Raw genomic sequence first — 16065 nt, forward strand, 5'->3', positions numbered from 1 at the left:
TCAATAGTCTAGATCTAGTCTCTTTTTCTCACGGATTTGCACTTGCAGGTTCAGTCAGAGAAATGAATGACTCTTAAATACAAACAGCTAACTTATTTAACACATTGATGCAATGTACTATACATTTATAAACTACATCTACCGTCAGATGAATGTAAAAAAAATCTGTCCGACTGCTATATTTGGTCGCAAGGCAGGACTTTGTGAATGCAAAACAATAAACAGCATACCGAGCCACTCCTAAATTAGAGTGAAATTATATTTTGTCAAGTAAAAAAATTTGGAGCTTAGGAAATGGACATGGATGATGTCAAAGGGGATTGAAGCCCTCCTTTGTTTCCCCTCAATCAACTTAACCTCTTTATTCTTTAACATGTAGCAATTACATAAAGTACTGCTGCATTATCTAGTATCAAAATTTGTTTAACCACAATATCTTTACAAATATTTAGATTCAGAACTGGATTTTAAAACAAATAATATTCAACCTTTAATCTACACAAAGACTTAGAATCGATGGGCATCTTATGTACTATTTAGGGTCAGTTTGAGAGTTAAGAAGACACAGCATAACAAATAGTGTTTCCCATAAACTTTTAATATTTGAGGTGGACATCATGCAAAAAATGCTTATCAAAAGGAAAACTTAAAAAAAGAAAAAAAAGGGAGAGAGAAAGCAAGAGAAAAGGGAGAGGGAAAATATTTAATCCAGAAAATTAAAATTAACTGCTCAATACCAATTTGCAACAATGCCCAGCCCTCAGTGATCAGAAATAAAAATCTAGCATTAAAGAAAAGCTCAATATACAAATCATGCTTCACAACTTAGTGGGCAATGCTGCTGGTAAAAAGACAAAAAAAATCTTCAATACACAGGAGATAAATGTTGTAAAAGTCAGTCCCTCTGTTATTAAGTTAGAAGCTACCGCAACAAATTGTCATTTGTGAAGAATTTCATAACCACCATGTAGAATTTTAAAAAGCACATTGGCTCATATGACACTATACATATAATATATGTACAGCGTGTCAAATAGAGGGGAAGTAATATTTAAAGCACAAAATAAAGCAAATTTGGATAAGTAAAATAAAAGAAAACGCATGGAAAAAAAAAAAGTAGTGGATCATAAATGCAAACTGATGCATCTCTGACTCAGATGGGAACACCAGCATTGAAATAAAAGAAAAGCAAAGAAAAACAGCTAAAGAAAATAAAAATGACCAAATATCAGCTTCCACGTTGCTACACGCTTGATCAATTTGAAATGTTTCTTCCCAAAAACTTCGGAAACACTGAAAAGGTGCCATTTCACTCAAACAACAAAAAAGGGCTGACCAGAGCATGGGGCAAACCAATGTATTAAGATTAGCCTTCCTTTATAAAGGAATGTACAGGGTGACAAATAAGAACAACCGTTTTTCAAACAATTCAGCCTACTAACACCCCTGGAGAGATTCAGAAAACAATGTACAAACAATGTATTCAGATTGCAAATACTCTTACAAATATAATCAATATTCGGCATAAGAATAAGTCCCATTGACCGTTACTCACACCGCCAAATTTTAGGCAATTTCAGCTCTTTTTATGATGCCATGAGAACAACTGAAGGAAATACACAGTTCATGTACAAAACATTATTCTTCCTTGGTACGTCATAATAAAAATAGTAAGGCAAAATTAATAAAACAGGTATCCAGTGGGGGAGCTGTGTGAATTTGCCGTTGTTTGAATCGAAGAAAACGTCCCAGAGCTGTTGACGTGGTCAAGGTTTAGGAGAAACAGCAGTGGATCCCTTTTGCACTCCGTCTCAGGCATCTCCAACTTACTCAAACTTCAGCGGTGTCAGCGGTGTCCCGTGCTCCCACGAACGGCTGCCAAAGCTCTGGCTTCAAGCTGGCACTTAAGCGGGCAAACTCAGCTTCTTTCCTTTCAGCACTATAAACAGAAACATGGACAAATTTAGAATTTGCAGGAAGTGTTTTTCACCCGTGTATCTATATATAGGAGGTACAGATGACCTTTGCCTCTGATGTATTATGATTAAATTTTAATACAGGTTTTAATGTCTTATGGTAAAAAAGAACTTAGGCAAAGTACAATAAAAGTTGGTTACCTGAACAGAGATTAAGCTTAGTCCTTTTAATATGCTTTGTAGTCAATTCAATCAATCGTTTTAATCTCTCTACAATCACTCCGTTTATGTAATGCAGTTCAGATCAAACTCCATGGGGTAATGCTTTTTTTGTTCAATTAAAGGTCAAAAACAATATATAAACACAAGAATAAAATAAGAATTACAATTTAACTTACCTTTTGTTACATAGAGATAAAAGAAATCACAATATAGGATTGTCTGGACAACGCCTGCCACAATGGCAATCATATCAAAGAACCCTTCAAAGTAGAAGCGCCAGATCCAGTTGATAAGATACAGGGCACGGTAGAGCCCCAGGAAGAACAGATAGTGCGTGGTGATGGTCTCAGCCTCCCCAGTCTTGCTGATCATGAAAAGCTGAGGCAGAATGGCCACCGACTCCAAGTAGATGGAGAAGGTCCACAAGATCTACAGTAACAACAAAATATAAATCTTCAGTAATGCTCAACAGAAGAGAGAATAGGGACGTACAGGAAACAGGTTGTGTTTAGTATGTGTCTACTCTCGTGCATGGTGCACATTTTTTTTGCACATTTGGGAAATGAATGCACAACAGTGTGTGAACAAACAAGAAAAGGAGCAAAACAGCAAATAATGATATTACAACAGTTCAGTGATATCTCACCTCCAGAGGAGAGAAGTCATGGTTGACGAGGAAAGCAAGGCCACCCACAGGAACGACCAAGAACTCCACCCTGAAAGTGTCATGGTTGCCATCATAGGTGGCTTTGAACTTGGCGTAGATCAGATAGACAGTGGCGTATGCACATCCAATGTAAATAACCTGTTTAAAATAAAACATATAAATGTATAATGTAATAGAGGAGAGATGGTTTCAAAAGAAATTTCACCAAATTATTTAAATTTAGTTAATTTACTTTTAATTTACAATAAATAACAGTACAGTGCTGTTGCAGGACATTTTGAGATAATTTTCTCCACCAACAATTGAAAAAAAAAAGGTCAATTTAGGTCAATTTAGGGAGAAACAGCCTCCAACAATACAATTGTACATAACATTTATACACAAAAATGGTAGGCTTACTGACTGATTAATACAATAAATAAATATGCTATATTTGGACTAGTTTATATAATTGTTACTAGAAATACATCTTTACAGTGAGCCATTTCATAACAAACTACTCTGAATGACTACATTTTAGTGATTTAATTATACAGTTTTGCATTTTGTGACTTCAGCTACCTTTAAAAAAAGTGTAAGAAAGATCACTGAGATGTAGGAATGGTATCACAGTATGTGAACACTTCATGATGAAAGAGTTCAGCAGTCCACGCCAGCTCACCTTCATAGTGGTGTTGTACAGAGAGATAAACGAGGTGAGGAGGTCCAAGTAGCGAGTCGTGAAAACCAGAGCAAACAGAATCTGACTCTTGCCAGATATACCTGAAAAAAGACAAAAACAAGTCAGAGGTTGCTCAGTTGCGGTATCTTAAGAGTAAAACCTCTTTTTAATAAAAAAAAATCTCAAAATAGCTTAACAAACATAATTTCCAGATTAACAAACATTAAAAATGAATGCATAATAAAAATAATAAAATATAGAATATAATACAAACCCTCTAATCCAGTTCAGGAATATTAATTGTACAGCTTAGATCATTTAAGTTTAAATTAAAGTGGACAATGTCAGGTTCCTTAAAAATTATTATAAACCAAATTTGATTATTATCATGATATTTTCATATGATTATTATTAATTTCACAAACATGGTGCAAAACATGATTATACCTATCTATTACACAAGACTTACTTAGCTACAGTTACAGCCCCCCCCTCATGTTTAACTTCACACAAGAAAGTGCTACTCACTCAATTCCTACACTGAGAGAACTACAATGTCAATAGTAATAAAGTCAATAGAGTGGAACTGACTCATCAAGCACAATCATCCACTCCCTACAATACAAATTGAATCAAGAAACATATTTAAATTAATCTGTTGTATACCAAAGGAGATATTCAAACAAAAGCCTGTCATTTACATTCAATGACAGGTGGGCTACTACTACTCAAAATCACAGAGTTAACTAAACTTTTTTATTTATTAAGCTATTTATTAAGTCTTACTAAAACACTCCATACAGCTCTGGAAAAAATAAGAGAAAACTTAAAATAATGATCATCACAAGCCATCAAACCAAGCTCAAACTGCTTGAATTTTTGCACCAGGAGTGTCCAGTGTGTAAGACTGGTGGAGGAGAACATGCCAAGATGCATAAAAACTGCATGAATAACTAGGGTTATTGCACCAAATAGTGATTTCTGAACTCTTAAAACTTCACGAATATGAACTCTTCTTTGCATTATTTGAGGTCTAAAAGCTCTGCCGCTTTTTCTTATTTCAGCCATTTCTCATTTTCCCATTGGATTTTGGAAGAAATGTTGTCCACAGTTTATAGAATAAAACAACAACGTTAATTTTACTCAAACATTTAGCACAAAATCAGAAAAACTGATTCAGAAACTGAAGTGGTCTCTTTTCCAGAGCTGTACAAAACAGTCTAAAAAGTGTGTTTTGTTGTCATGTCAAGATGTAAGTGATTTAAATGATGTTTTAGCTAGGTTACATTACTAAACAACTTTATTTATTTTAGCTGAAATTGAACTCAAACTCTTCAGAGATTTAATGATGACTGTTGATCAGTGGAGTAACCTGAGGCTACATCCTGCCACGTCAGAGGCCAGGCACAACCTCCAGATAGACAGACAGAATGAATGAAAGCTTGCTTTAAATCAACAGTAACTTAAAGTACTCAACTCTAATGCCAGGTGTAGATGACTTAATATAGAAGAACAGTTAATCAACATATGACAGCATGACATATGGCTGGGTTAGCTCGGTTAACTGCTGCTGCAGGTTGTTTAGATAGAGAAAAGCTAGGTAGCTATATTTAGCAGTTGATGATCCTAAATATACCCCAAACAAGATCTGAGTTTGGGAGTCAGTTGAGGATCCAAGCTATCTAGCTGAAAATCTAGTTAGCTGGCTTAGCTATCAGCAAAGAGAAAAAGACTGACGTGTTGATTAAGCTAGCTTAGCTAAAGCTAGTAAACTAGCTAAGGTTGCTAGGTAGCGCTAGCTAACTTTCCTCCAAACTACCCAAGCTAACTAGATAGCTTCGCTGTGTGGTGTTTAATCGCCACCTAGACTGAACAACACTGGCAGTAAAACTGATAAGAAAAAACGACCAAAGTCTGAATCCGCCAGTCTGCTCATATCAGCGGGTGTCAGTGAAGTTTCTCCGCTCTGTAGCTTGTTAAAGTGCAGAGCCGCGGCCTGGCCGATTCCACTGACAGCCGCTGAGCCTCCGCTGAGTTTGTTTAGCTCCCCAGCCAGTTATAGATAGCTAAGCTTAACGATAACTAAAATCTCCAGCGTGCAAAACAACCAAAACCTCCCCCAAATACCAATTCAAATCACACACAGGGCTGCAACTGACTGCAGGCGGACTCATTAAACCCCTGATCTTACCGGCACACGACCTGCTCTTCCATATCTTGAGCAGCAGGATGATGATCGCCGCTAAGTGCGAGAGATCGCCGGTGAGTCTGAAGATGTTCATGTTTGTGTCCGCGCTCACAGAGACAGGCGGGGGAAGTGCTACTTTAGCTCAATATCAGTTAGGCCGGACCCGCACTTCAGCAGCACTGAGCGGCTCCTCTACAGTGAGAGAAGGGCAGGCGACTCCGCGGTGGTTTGCCCCACTCCCAGTTGAAAGATGGCGAGGAGAGCGCGACGTGGCCCGGGGACGTGGCCAGCGGGCTGAGCGGCCAATAGAGCGCGGCGAGGGGGGCTGGAGCCGCCAAGCGCAGCGCTGACACCGCCGGAAAGGGCGGGACAGGCCGCGTGTTAAAGTAAACCCGACAGGACAAGACTCCTTATTTATTTCTTTAGTTTTTATTTAGATTCCCAACAAATTGTGTTGTCCTGTTGGGAGGCATATGTTAGATATATAAAAAAATCAATACATTAAATTCATAATAAGAAAAATTATTCCCAAACTCTATTCAGGGCTTATTCGAAATACATTATTAACTAAGGGGAATAAGTATGTTTAATAGAATAATAATAATCATTAATAAGAACAAGCTGGGTAAAGGCTAAAAACTAAAACAAAACAATAACAAAAAAAAAAATAATAAATAAATGTGTGCCATTTGCAGACACAAAAATATGTACTTCCAGAAATAAATAAACTAACAAAATATTATAATTACATTATTTTTATTCATACAAAATATAAGTAAGTTATGCCAACGTGTTTTGCTTTATTTACACGATTTTTACATGATTTAAACATGCTTTTGTGCTTATAAAGTCATTGGTGCTTTTTAATATACTTAAAAAAATATATGTAAGTTCATATAATATACACTATATTTACTTTTTTATGATTTTAAGTTGTTTTCTTATTTTTGAATAAAAAGCAAATTACATTATTAATCTCTACAGACAACAAACCCCCCTCCATGATGCACCCACAATTTTCTCTAATCTTTACCTGTGATGATGTGCTGTTATATTTTTTTATTTATCTGAATGAGTGAGAAGGAAAAAAATTGACAAAAAATAAAGTGGACACATTTACACAATATATTTAATGGAAGACAATTGTACAGGCAGGAAGAAAGACAGAAGCAGCTGTAATAAGTTATTTGTAATTAATTGTTTACACCAGAGACTCTAGATGTGCTGGTGTGGTGCTTTATGTGCATATTGCATTTTAGTGTGATTTTTGCATTTATTTTGTATAAAGACTGAAGAGCTAATTTAACAATTGCAGTACAATCACAGTAACGGTACCAGCGATTCCAATTTGTTACTGGAAAAACTAAACAATACTGTAGACACAGCTGCAGTAGTTTAATTATAACATCAGGGAGAGCTTGGGCTCTCTGTCTAAATACTGTCCACCTGGTTTGAACTACTGAAGCAAACCTAAAATCTGGGCATTTCTTACAGACCCTTACCTACACACAGCAGACATAGAGCATCTTTCAAAGACATACACAGAAATATAATCTTAAATCTTATTGCATTTATACATAAATGCAAATCAATTCAATGTGCAAACCCTCTACCATAAAAAAAGCATAAGTCAAAAAATACAAGGAAAAATATTTGGCCATGCTTGTTTACAGTATACAAAAGAAACTTAGCAAATGTTTCACAGGATAAACATACTGAACACATTTACACAACACTTGCATCTGGTCATGCTATCCAGTGATCACATAGTGTGTCAAGTTACTGGATTCAAACGTTTAGGTCAGTTGATATTGCATTTTATATTGTCAATTTCAAACAAAAACCTTGCACCTGCATTTTTTTTTTTTTGAAATGTTTGATTTTACACTGCGTCCTGTTTTGCATATTGTTTTATTGCCTGAAGTTGTGAAGCAATTTGGAGCTGCATATTCTATGAAAAGTATTATAAATAAAGTTTTCCTTATTCGTTTTATTATTAGAAAATAAATCTTTATATTTTGTGACATTTGTTTTATGAATGGATTAATAGAAATTCTCCAAATTGTCTTGGAATCTTTTTATATTGCCTTAGACACAAGGTTTTTGCATGACAGTGACAATATACAGTCAGGCATTTGGACAGTGAAACAACTCTCAATTTTGGGCCTCTGTACACCACCTCTATTTAAAGAGTAGCAAAAATTATTGCATTAACCATTTAGGAAATACAGACATGTTTTAACATAATGTCATTATGTTAAAGCAAAGCAACTGAACAATTGACTGAAAAGCATTTTCATGACCATATGGGACCTGCTCCCTTGTTATTTCATGACAAATGAAAAACAAAAGCAACAACAAAATGCCCAGAATACCACAGAAAACAATTAAAGCAGATCACAGAACTATTTCCTTAGTAAGGCAAACTCCCTTCACAACATCAAGTTAAGGCAATAAACATCTCAATGAGGTAGATGTATCATTGTCAGAGTCTACAATCAATATGTGTTTATAACTGTAAAGGGATTTACCTCAAAATACAACCTTTGGAAACACTCAGGAACAGACCAGATTGAACTGCAACTAAACATTAAAAAGTCTGCCTAGCTCTGGAAACAAGATTCTCTGGACAGACCAAAGCATACCACATCATCGGTCAGACATGGTGGAGGCACTGTTGTTGCTTGGGCATGTATGGCTTCTAATGGAAATTGATTACTGGTGTTTACTAAGGATGTGATTGCTGACAGAAGTAATCACAGTAATGAATTCTAAAGTGTGTAGAGTTCTATTGTCTGCTTATACCTAGACAAACTGATGCAGAACTGATAGAATTATGAACCACAGTACATATATACTGTAAAATTAGTCAAAACACAGAATACAAGCAAAGAAATGGAATGTTTTAAAATGCCCAAATAAATCGCCTGACCTCAACTCAAACGAGCAGCCTATGTAAGGCCTATGCACAAGCAGCAATCGGAAGGCAGAGACAGTAATCTGCATATTGTGAGGTTCATGGGTTCTAGGATTTAAATACATGAATTAAAATGAATTATAACAAGCCTGTGAACATGGAGAGACTGTACAGATAGGCTGTGGCTTAGTCACGTTACTAAACAACAGAATGAATGAATTGGAGCCGATGCCATTTGCTAATGTACACTAATATACGGTATACGAGCTAATATACGAGCCACTGAAGGCCCTAAATTTCACATACTTTTCTCAGGTTCTTTGTAAATGGGAGGCTTGTGCACATAACAAGCACAATGCCTTATAAAGGCAATTCTGAACTAAGGCGAACGATAAATCACATTTTTATTGTTATTTCAAGTTTTACAATAAATAACATCGAAAGAGCTGAGATACAATGTGAATAACAGCAAACGCAAACTGCACGTGCAGCAACAGAGGGAGCTCCTCCCACTGCAGACTGAGATCACATGATGTACCCATCAAGGCTGGAGACAGAGTGAGGTAGAAGTCCACAGTGAACGAACAAACCAATCTACTTATTAGCTCGAGCAACTGAGTGCAGCCAAGCCAATTATCAAGCCAAATACCTTCAGTAAGTATATAGGAGGCTAATTACTGCTTTTCACATAGACATCAGGATATCAAGACGCCGTTAGTGCACTTCAGATTTCATCATACACCCCTATTCAGAACTCCCTTTGTGTTTGTATGGAGTTTTAAACATGGCTCAGCCACTCATGTGTTTGTCTAAAACTTAGTGACCTATACAGTGCAACACTAATGAAGGAGTTATTCCTAAATGGTTAATGATATATAAAATATTTTTGTGTAACTCATTGGATTACAACTAAAAGTTTACACTTTAATCACAGCTTGATTGCTGAACTGTGGTGGTGTACAGAGGCAAAAAATGAGAAATTGGGACAGTTTTTCAAGTCTAAACATGAAGGTGATTACAGCACCACCCTTGCATTCCACCCAGGTGGAAACAGCCTTACATTCTAAAGACCAAAATAAAAGAAACTTACTTACAAGAGGTCTAACAGATACCATTAAGGCAGTAACTTTAAAGTTCATATAATCAAAAACACCAAAATCTTCTACTTTATAAAACATTGATATAGCATATATTGCATTAATGTTTTATAAGGATGTGAAATCATTTCTATATTAATTCCTTATTTTTTTGTATTTCAAATGCAAAAATACAAAGATTAGAAATTATTTAAAACTGCTACATCCTATAAAAATCAAGACATTTAATTAAAGATTTCTATTGGGGTATTTCTTCCCTTCATGCATGGGGGCACTACAGGGGCAAGTTTTTTTGTTGTGCTATATGAACAAAACCGACCGCTGCTCCAGGTTATTTTTTTCCTTACTAACAGTGTCTAGGCTTATGCACCATCACTATAATGCTATGACTAATGCATAGATACATAACACAGACATACCCACTGTAGAAGTGATATGCAAGTTTGGTTCCAAAAATAATTGTTCAATTAACTCATGTTTAATATCGCATTACCGTAGTAAAGAAATACACTTATTCCTAACTAAGTCCAGCATACTGGAGTAAAACAAGATGGAAATGCAACCAGAGATTCAATCACTGATATCGACTATTTTCAGGTGTCCTGAGATGTAGTACATAATACAAACTCATAAATGTCAGCTTTAAATTGAGCCCTTTAAGATATTTTTAATATATCTTTTATCCCACGTCACCCCCATAAGAATGATACTCTAATAAACTAATGTATTACAGCAAAACCCAAAGTGTATTCAAGTTCTTTGTAGAACAGAGGTAGAATAACCTCACTTGCTTGCCCTGAGCACAAATACTGCATCATCTAACACATAGTAATCTTGGTTCATATCACCCTCACACAAGTATGGCAAACGTGTTACTGCCTCCACCTCAAACCCAATCTTCTGGAAAACTTCCTCAGACAGGTTTGTAACTTGCTCCTCCCAGGTCTTGCCCTTCACATGGAGTTGCTCTTTTGGGCGCACCCATCTTCCACCTAGGTACAGACATTTTAATTATGACTTACTCTTTCTAGTTACTGATATACATACAATAAAAAACAGATAGAATAATACACTAGACGGAGAAATTACTGGGACACGTTATTCATCGTTTCTTATAAAATCAAGGATATAAAAAAAAGGAGTTTAATCCTGCTTGGGGCTGAGCTATATGATAAAAAAAAAAATCAGTGTATCATGATATTCAAAGAAACTTCCACCATATGCAATATTTTTCATGATTCATATGATTACAGATAAAATGCATCAGTAGTGACACATCCTTAAAACACTGTTCAAATGTTCTTATACTAAATACAGTAATTTTATTCAAAATATCCAAATAAACTGGATTATTATGCTTGCTGTAATTAAATGTAAAGTTTGTGTTCTTTATATGATTGAAACAGGATATTTTTAAAACAATAAAAATGTATATTTATATCACAGTTCATTCCAAAATAATGGACGGAGCCCTATTATTCCTGAGAACTCTGAGAACAAATCAGATTTGTCTGCATTATAAATATATTAAAGGGGTGATCACAAACATGTGGACATACCGTGTACACTACTTGCCAAAAGTTTTAGAACATGCAGAGTTTTTTTCTGTTTATTTTTTGCCATTTAAGCTGTTTAGGGCCAATGAAAAATCTATACTTAGAAAAATTAGGAATAAAATCGGTACAAGAAAGGTCTGGATGACCCACATGGCAACAACTCAGCTTAACAGTAGTCTCAGTTTCAGCAGCTCAATAAAAAAGCTTTTGCTAAAACAACAATATAAAAGAAGGTTGTATGGAAGCTTGTAAAAAAAAAATGGGTGTTCTAAAACTTTTGACCATTAGTGTAGTGCAACTGTAGACAACAAAACAGATAATACAAATAAACACAACGCATGTTCCGTCATGAATCATCTTACCTATTTCCACATAAGGGTGAAAGGGTAAAACCACTGCCAGGATCATCCTCCCTGAGCCAGGAACTAAAGCCTTCTTAATGTCCCCAAGAAGCTCCAGGGGGTCATCACATCTGTCCAATAGGTTCAGACAGCTGATCAGATCATACTGGAATCCTGTCTTTTGCCACTCATCAATTGCTAACACCCTAAAAAGAGGAAACACTTCACAGTTTAAACAGCCAAGCATGTAAAGCACTGTGCATGTGTAATATAATCTTTTGCATTTCTTTAAAAGCAGGCACAAGCAGACAGCATTCAAATTCCAGTCAAAAATTGCAATGTTGATATTGATGTTAATTCTTGAGTTGATAATATAAGTTTTTTTCTGAAAAGGAACTGAAGTTCTCCAAAACAAACCATTACAACTCCCATACAGCTCTGGAAAAAATAAGAGACAACTTAATGATGCTCTTCCTTGTTTTACCAAATTGAAAACCTATGTAATATAATCAAGAGGAAAATGGATGATCACAGCCATCGAACCAAATTGAACAGTTTGAATTTTTGCACCAGGAGTGGCATATTATCCACAAGCAGTGTGTAAGACTGGTGGAGGAGAACATGCAAAGATGCATAAGAACTGTGATAAAAAAACAGGGTTATTACACCAAATATTGATTTCTGAACTGTTAAAACTATGTGAATATGAAATTGTTTTCTTTGCATTATTTGAGATCTGAAAGCTCTGCAATTATTTTGTTATTTCAGCCATTTCTCATTTTCTGCAAAACAAAATGCTCTAAATGACAATATATTTATTTGAAATTTGGGAGAAATGTTTTCGATTGTTTATAGAATAAAACAACCATGTTCATTTTACTCAAACACATACCTGTAAATAGCAAAATCAGAGAAACTGAAGTGGTATCTATTTTTTTTCCAGAGCTGATGTCAGTGTTAACACTAAGAACATTTCCCTTTCATAAACTCTAAAACATTTTCAAGATTTTAGAGAACATTAAATTGTTCCTTAATACAAAAAAAAAAAATAATAAAAAAAAAAATATATATATATATATAATGTAATAAATCATATATATATATATATATATAAATGAACACACTTGTAGTTCTTTCTCTGGAGCTGCCATTTCATTGGAGGGGACACCTCAGTGGCATAAACCTCTCTGAAATGAGAGCCCATGACCTCTGTGACGCCACCATCCCCAGCCCCTAGGTCTAGGAGCCTTTCTCCTTTCCAGTCTGAGTCAATTTGGAGGAGATTACGAAACTGATCCAGTGAAAAGACAAACATAGAACCCCGACCTAGAAACCTGTTTACAAAAAAACAAACAAAAAAAAAAAAACAGTAAAACATCAAAAATAGAGGTATTAAAGAAAATGATATATAACTATTAACCATAACAGACTGTGGTTAATAATAACTACAACTAATATTAAGCTGTCACTGAGACTGATAAACATACTAAGGTAAACAAAATTACATTTCTGTCTTAATGTTATATGGTTTTGTCTTTAAAAATTAGAACTAAATAACTTTTTTAAACACCTAAATCTTCATCACATCACATCTGTGATTAAATGTTGGTTGTGCCTGTGTAAATACATTCAGTCAACATCTCTAAACAAAATGAACAAAGTGTTGCTACGAGTTACCCATTAATGGACGTTCTTGAGATGATGGGACTGAAGATGGTGGAGAAGAACGAGTGGTAGAGTTGTGTGAAAAGCCATCCAGATTTCTCTACACTGTTTTCAAGAAAGGTTTGAGTGTCTGTGTCTAAATTACTCTGCACAAACAGTGGTCGAATCTTCTCACCAAGCATATCAGGACAGCAACGGTACCACTGAAATTACACAAGGCCCATCCATCAATCACATGCACATCCCTGATGAAGAAAAGCTGGTCATCTATTGTAACAAAAGTCAATGACGCAGAATATCATCATACTAATATTGCACTCAAATGTCTCCAGGTTTAAAGTAAAACGAATGATACTGGATAGATATTATCAGCCTCTAGTAGAAATATAATGGGAAATGAGAACAGTGTAAAATTTACTTTTGCTAAAAACAGCCAGAAAAGTAGTACCCTGATGTGATGATTAGGGGTGGGTGATATGCACGATATTTCAGGGTATAATATCTTTAACACTATTCAAAAATGTTGCCAATATTATTGCGTACAATACAATATGTCGCACCTCTAATCACAATTATCAAATAGTATGGTGGTTGTGTGAAATTTATTGTACAAGTCAATAATGTAACTATTGTGACAGGCACAGTTACAGCAGAATAATCTTTAATTTAATTTAAAACAAAACCATGGTTTTTATATCACCAAAAATATAGTTATAACAAAAATACCCTATATAACCCTATATAACAAAATATGACCCTAAAATATTTTAGGGTCATATCGCCCACCCCCTAGCTGTCATAGCTAGCTCACTAATTTGTTTAGCTTGGTCAATAGGATCATGGTTTAGACCAGCTAAACCATCAAACCCAAAACTAAAGCTAAAGCATGCTCTGTAGCTCCTGAACAACAGCTAAGCGGGGCAACCAGTCTAGCCAGCTCAAGCTGGTTAGACTGTTTTTTTTCCTAAGCAGAGAAATCCTTCTCATGAATATTCACTGAAATATTGAAATATATATACAAATCTGGAAAAAGTTAAGAGACCACGTTAAAAATCATTAGTTTCTTTGATTTTACCAAATTGAAAACCTCTGTAATATAATCACGAGGAAGATGAATGACCACAAGCCATTATACCAAACTGAACTGCTTGAATTTTTGCACCAGGAGTGGCATAATGTTATCCAAAAGCAGTGTGAAAGACTGGTGGAGGAGAATATGCCAAAATGCACGAAAACCAGGGTTATTTCACCAAATATTGATTTCTGACATCTTTAATACTTGTAAATATGAACATGTTTTCTTTGCATTATTTGAGGTCTGAAAGCTCTGCATCTGTTACTTCAGCTATTTTTCATTTTCTGCACATAAATGCGCTAAATGACAATATTTTTATTTGGAACTTGGGAGAAACGTTGGCCGTAGTTTATAGAATAAAGAAACAATGTTCATTTTACTCATATACCTATAAATTGCTAAATCATAAAAACTGATTCAGAAACTGTAGTGGTTTAATTTTTTTTCCCAGAGCTCAAGAGTTCAGAAATTAATATTTGACATAGAACAGTCCTTACATCCTGGCACTAAACCCTCAGTAAATCTGAGCAAACACATTATATATGTATATTACATAGGTATATTATTGAATTCACGTTAAAAAGAAGGGATATTTACCTCCTGGAAGTCTGGCCCTGTAAACTCAGTGTCGGTCACCATGTTCATAATCGCGGCTCGAGCCAGAGGACTGCGGACGTACTTCCCAGACCACATCCTCCTCCGCGCTGCTAGCAGAACCGCCACATAAAGCACCACCCAGCCTCCAAACAGCAGAGCCCTCATCTGTACAGAGCACACAGCCAGATAAATAAATAACACACACAGGTCCTGAGCGACCTCAGCTCCTCTTCTATTACAACTCCCTGAGGAACATTACTCCAGGTGCTGCAGGTATAAATACACTTAAATACCCCCCCCCCAAAAAAACACACAAACACACACAGACCTGAAGGCGTGGTGGAGATTAGAGGACCCCATCTTCTGTCAGAGAATCGCTAATCCCAAAAACACACCGATAACGCGTTAATAAAGCGCTGCATCAGCGAGGCGCTGCTGTTAAAACAGCTACTGCACTACAGTAATGACGGAGAGCCGGTGGAGGTGAAGCGCTTCCTGGGTTAGATGCAGGGTTGCCAGGTCCAACAAAAGTATCCAGCCCAAAGTCAGTCTAAAATCCTCCCTTCAAAAGCCTAACGTGTCTATCACAAGTTCGGAGCAAATGGCAAATTTCGAGTGTACGACTTAGTATTTTGTTTATGAGGGATTTATTACCAGTATTGCTATTTATCTTAAAGTCATTAATAATATTGTAATATTAGTGTTTTATTATTTATTTTACAGCAGTTTTATATCACAGTCAAGAACATTTAATAGTAACATAATTAGCAAAACAATAACGTTTAATTTCTCTTTTCTGTTCTTGCCCCTCTCGAACTCTCTTCTCTTCTCTTTAATATTTTTTCCATCATTTTCTGGTTCTTATTGATGTAATCAATCTTCCAATTATTAATTATTTTAGTGTCGACTCGTACACGTTTGACATAACAAGACGAACCCCGCTTTTTTGTTTTTTGGCGGACGCTGTCATTTTTAAAAGTAGCCCCAAAACGCACCTTGCCACCCCAGACTTTTCACCGGCTAATGGATTTTCAAACAAGCCCGATTTGGCGCAAAAACGCGAATCTGGCAACTCTTGATATGAATTCCTTCGTCATCAGTGTAATCCAGAGGCGTGTAATCAGCTCCAGTCCCCAGCAGGTGGCGCTCCACCTCCTCTCACT

The 16065-nt window shown here is 35.9% G+C and overlaps 2 protein-coding genes across 2 annotated transcripts; both read right to left on the bottom strand.

Annotated features, from left to right (window-relative positions):
* Nucleotides 1–577: 577 nt before the first annotated feature.
* On the bottom strand, nt 578–5936 carry kdelr2b (KDEL endoplasmic reticulum protein retention receptor 2b). Its single transcript, XM_007257245.4, has 5 exons — nt 5658–5936; nt 3467–3567; nt 2785–2943; nt 2315–2567; nt 578–1939 (listed from the first exon to the last, which is right to left on the bottom strand). Exons 1-5 carry the CDS (start codon nt 5746–5748, stop codon nt 1905–1907), a joined length of 639 nt encoding a protein of 212 aa, XP_007257307.1. The 5' UTR covers nt 5749–5936; the 3' UTR covers nt 578–1904.
* An 829-nt stretch (nt 5937–6765) lies between these two features.
* Nucleotides 6766–15383, bottom strand: mettl9 (methyltransferase like 9). Its single transcript, XM_007257244.4, has 6 exons — nt 15231–15383; nt 14903–15067; nt 13243–13433; nt 12690–12899; nt 11587–11771; nt 6766–10660 (listed from the first exon to the last, which is right to left on the bottom strand). The coding sequence occupies exons 2-6, from the start codon at nt 15065–15067 to the stop codon at nt 10452–10454; spliced, it is 960 nt and encodes a 319-aa protein (XP_007257306.3). The 5' UTR covers nt 15231–15383; the 3' UTR covers nt 6766–10451.
* Nucleotides 15384–16065: the final 682 nt, after the last annotated feature.

The sequence above is a fragment of the Astyanax mexicanus genome, chromosome 15, assembly GCF_023375975.1.
Source record: "Astyanax mexicanus isolate ESR-SI-001 chromosome 15, AstMex3_surface, whole genome shotgun sequence".
Classification (NCBI taxonomy): domain Eukaryota; kingdom Metazoa; phylum Chordata; class Actinopteri; order Characiformes; family Acestrorhamphidae; genus Astyanax; species Astyanax mexicanus.

Bases quoted from the DNA above. Each gene is read 5' to 3' on its own strand.
- mettl9 (XM_007257244.4), bottom strand. From the start codon at position 15,067: ATGAGGGCTCTGCTGTTTGGAGGCTGGGTGGTGCTTTATGTGGCGGTT. The intron at 12,900-13,242 runs GTAACTCGTAGC...TTTTGTAAACAG, and splicing joins TCAAGAACGTCCATTAATGG to GTTTCTAGGTCGGGGTTCTA. The intron at 11,772-12,689 runs GTGTGTTCATTT...TCCTCTTTTTAG, and splicing joins CTCCAGAGAAAGAACTACAA to GGTGTTAGCAATTGATGAGT.
- kdelr2b (XM_007257245.4), bottom strand. From the start codon at position 5,748: ATGAACATCTTCAGACTCACCGGCGATCTCTCGCACTTAGCGGCGATC. The intron at 2,944-3,466 runs GTGAGCTGGCGT...TATTTTAAACAG, and splicing joins TGTACAACACCACTATGAAG to GTTATTTACATTGGATGTGC. The intron at 1,940-2,314 runs GTAAGTTAAATT...TTCTGTTTATAG, and splicing joins TTATCTCTATGTAACAAAAG to TGCTGAAAGGAAAGAAGCTG.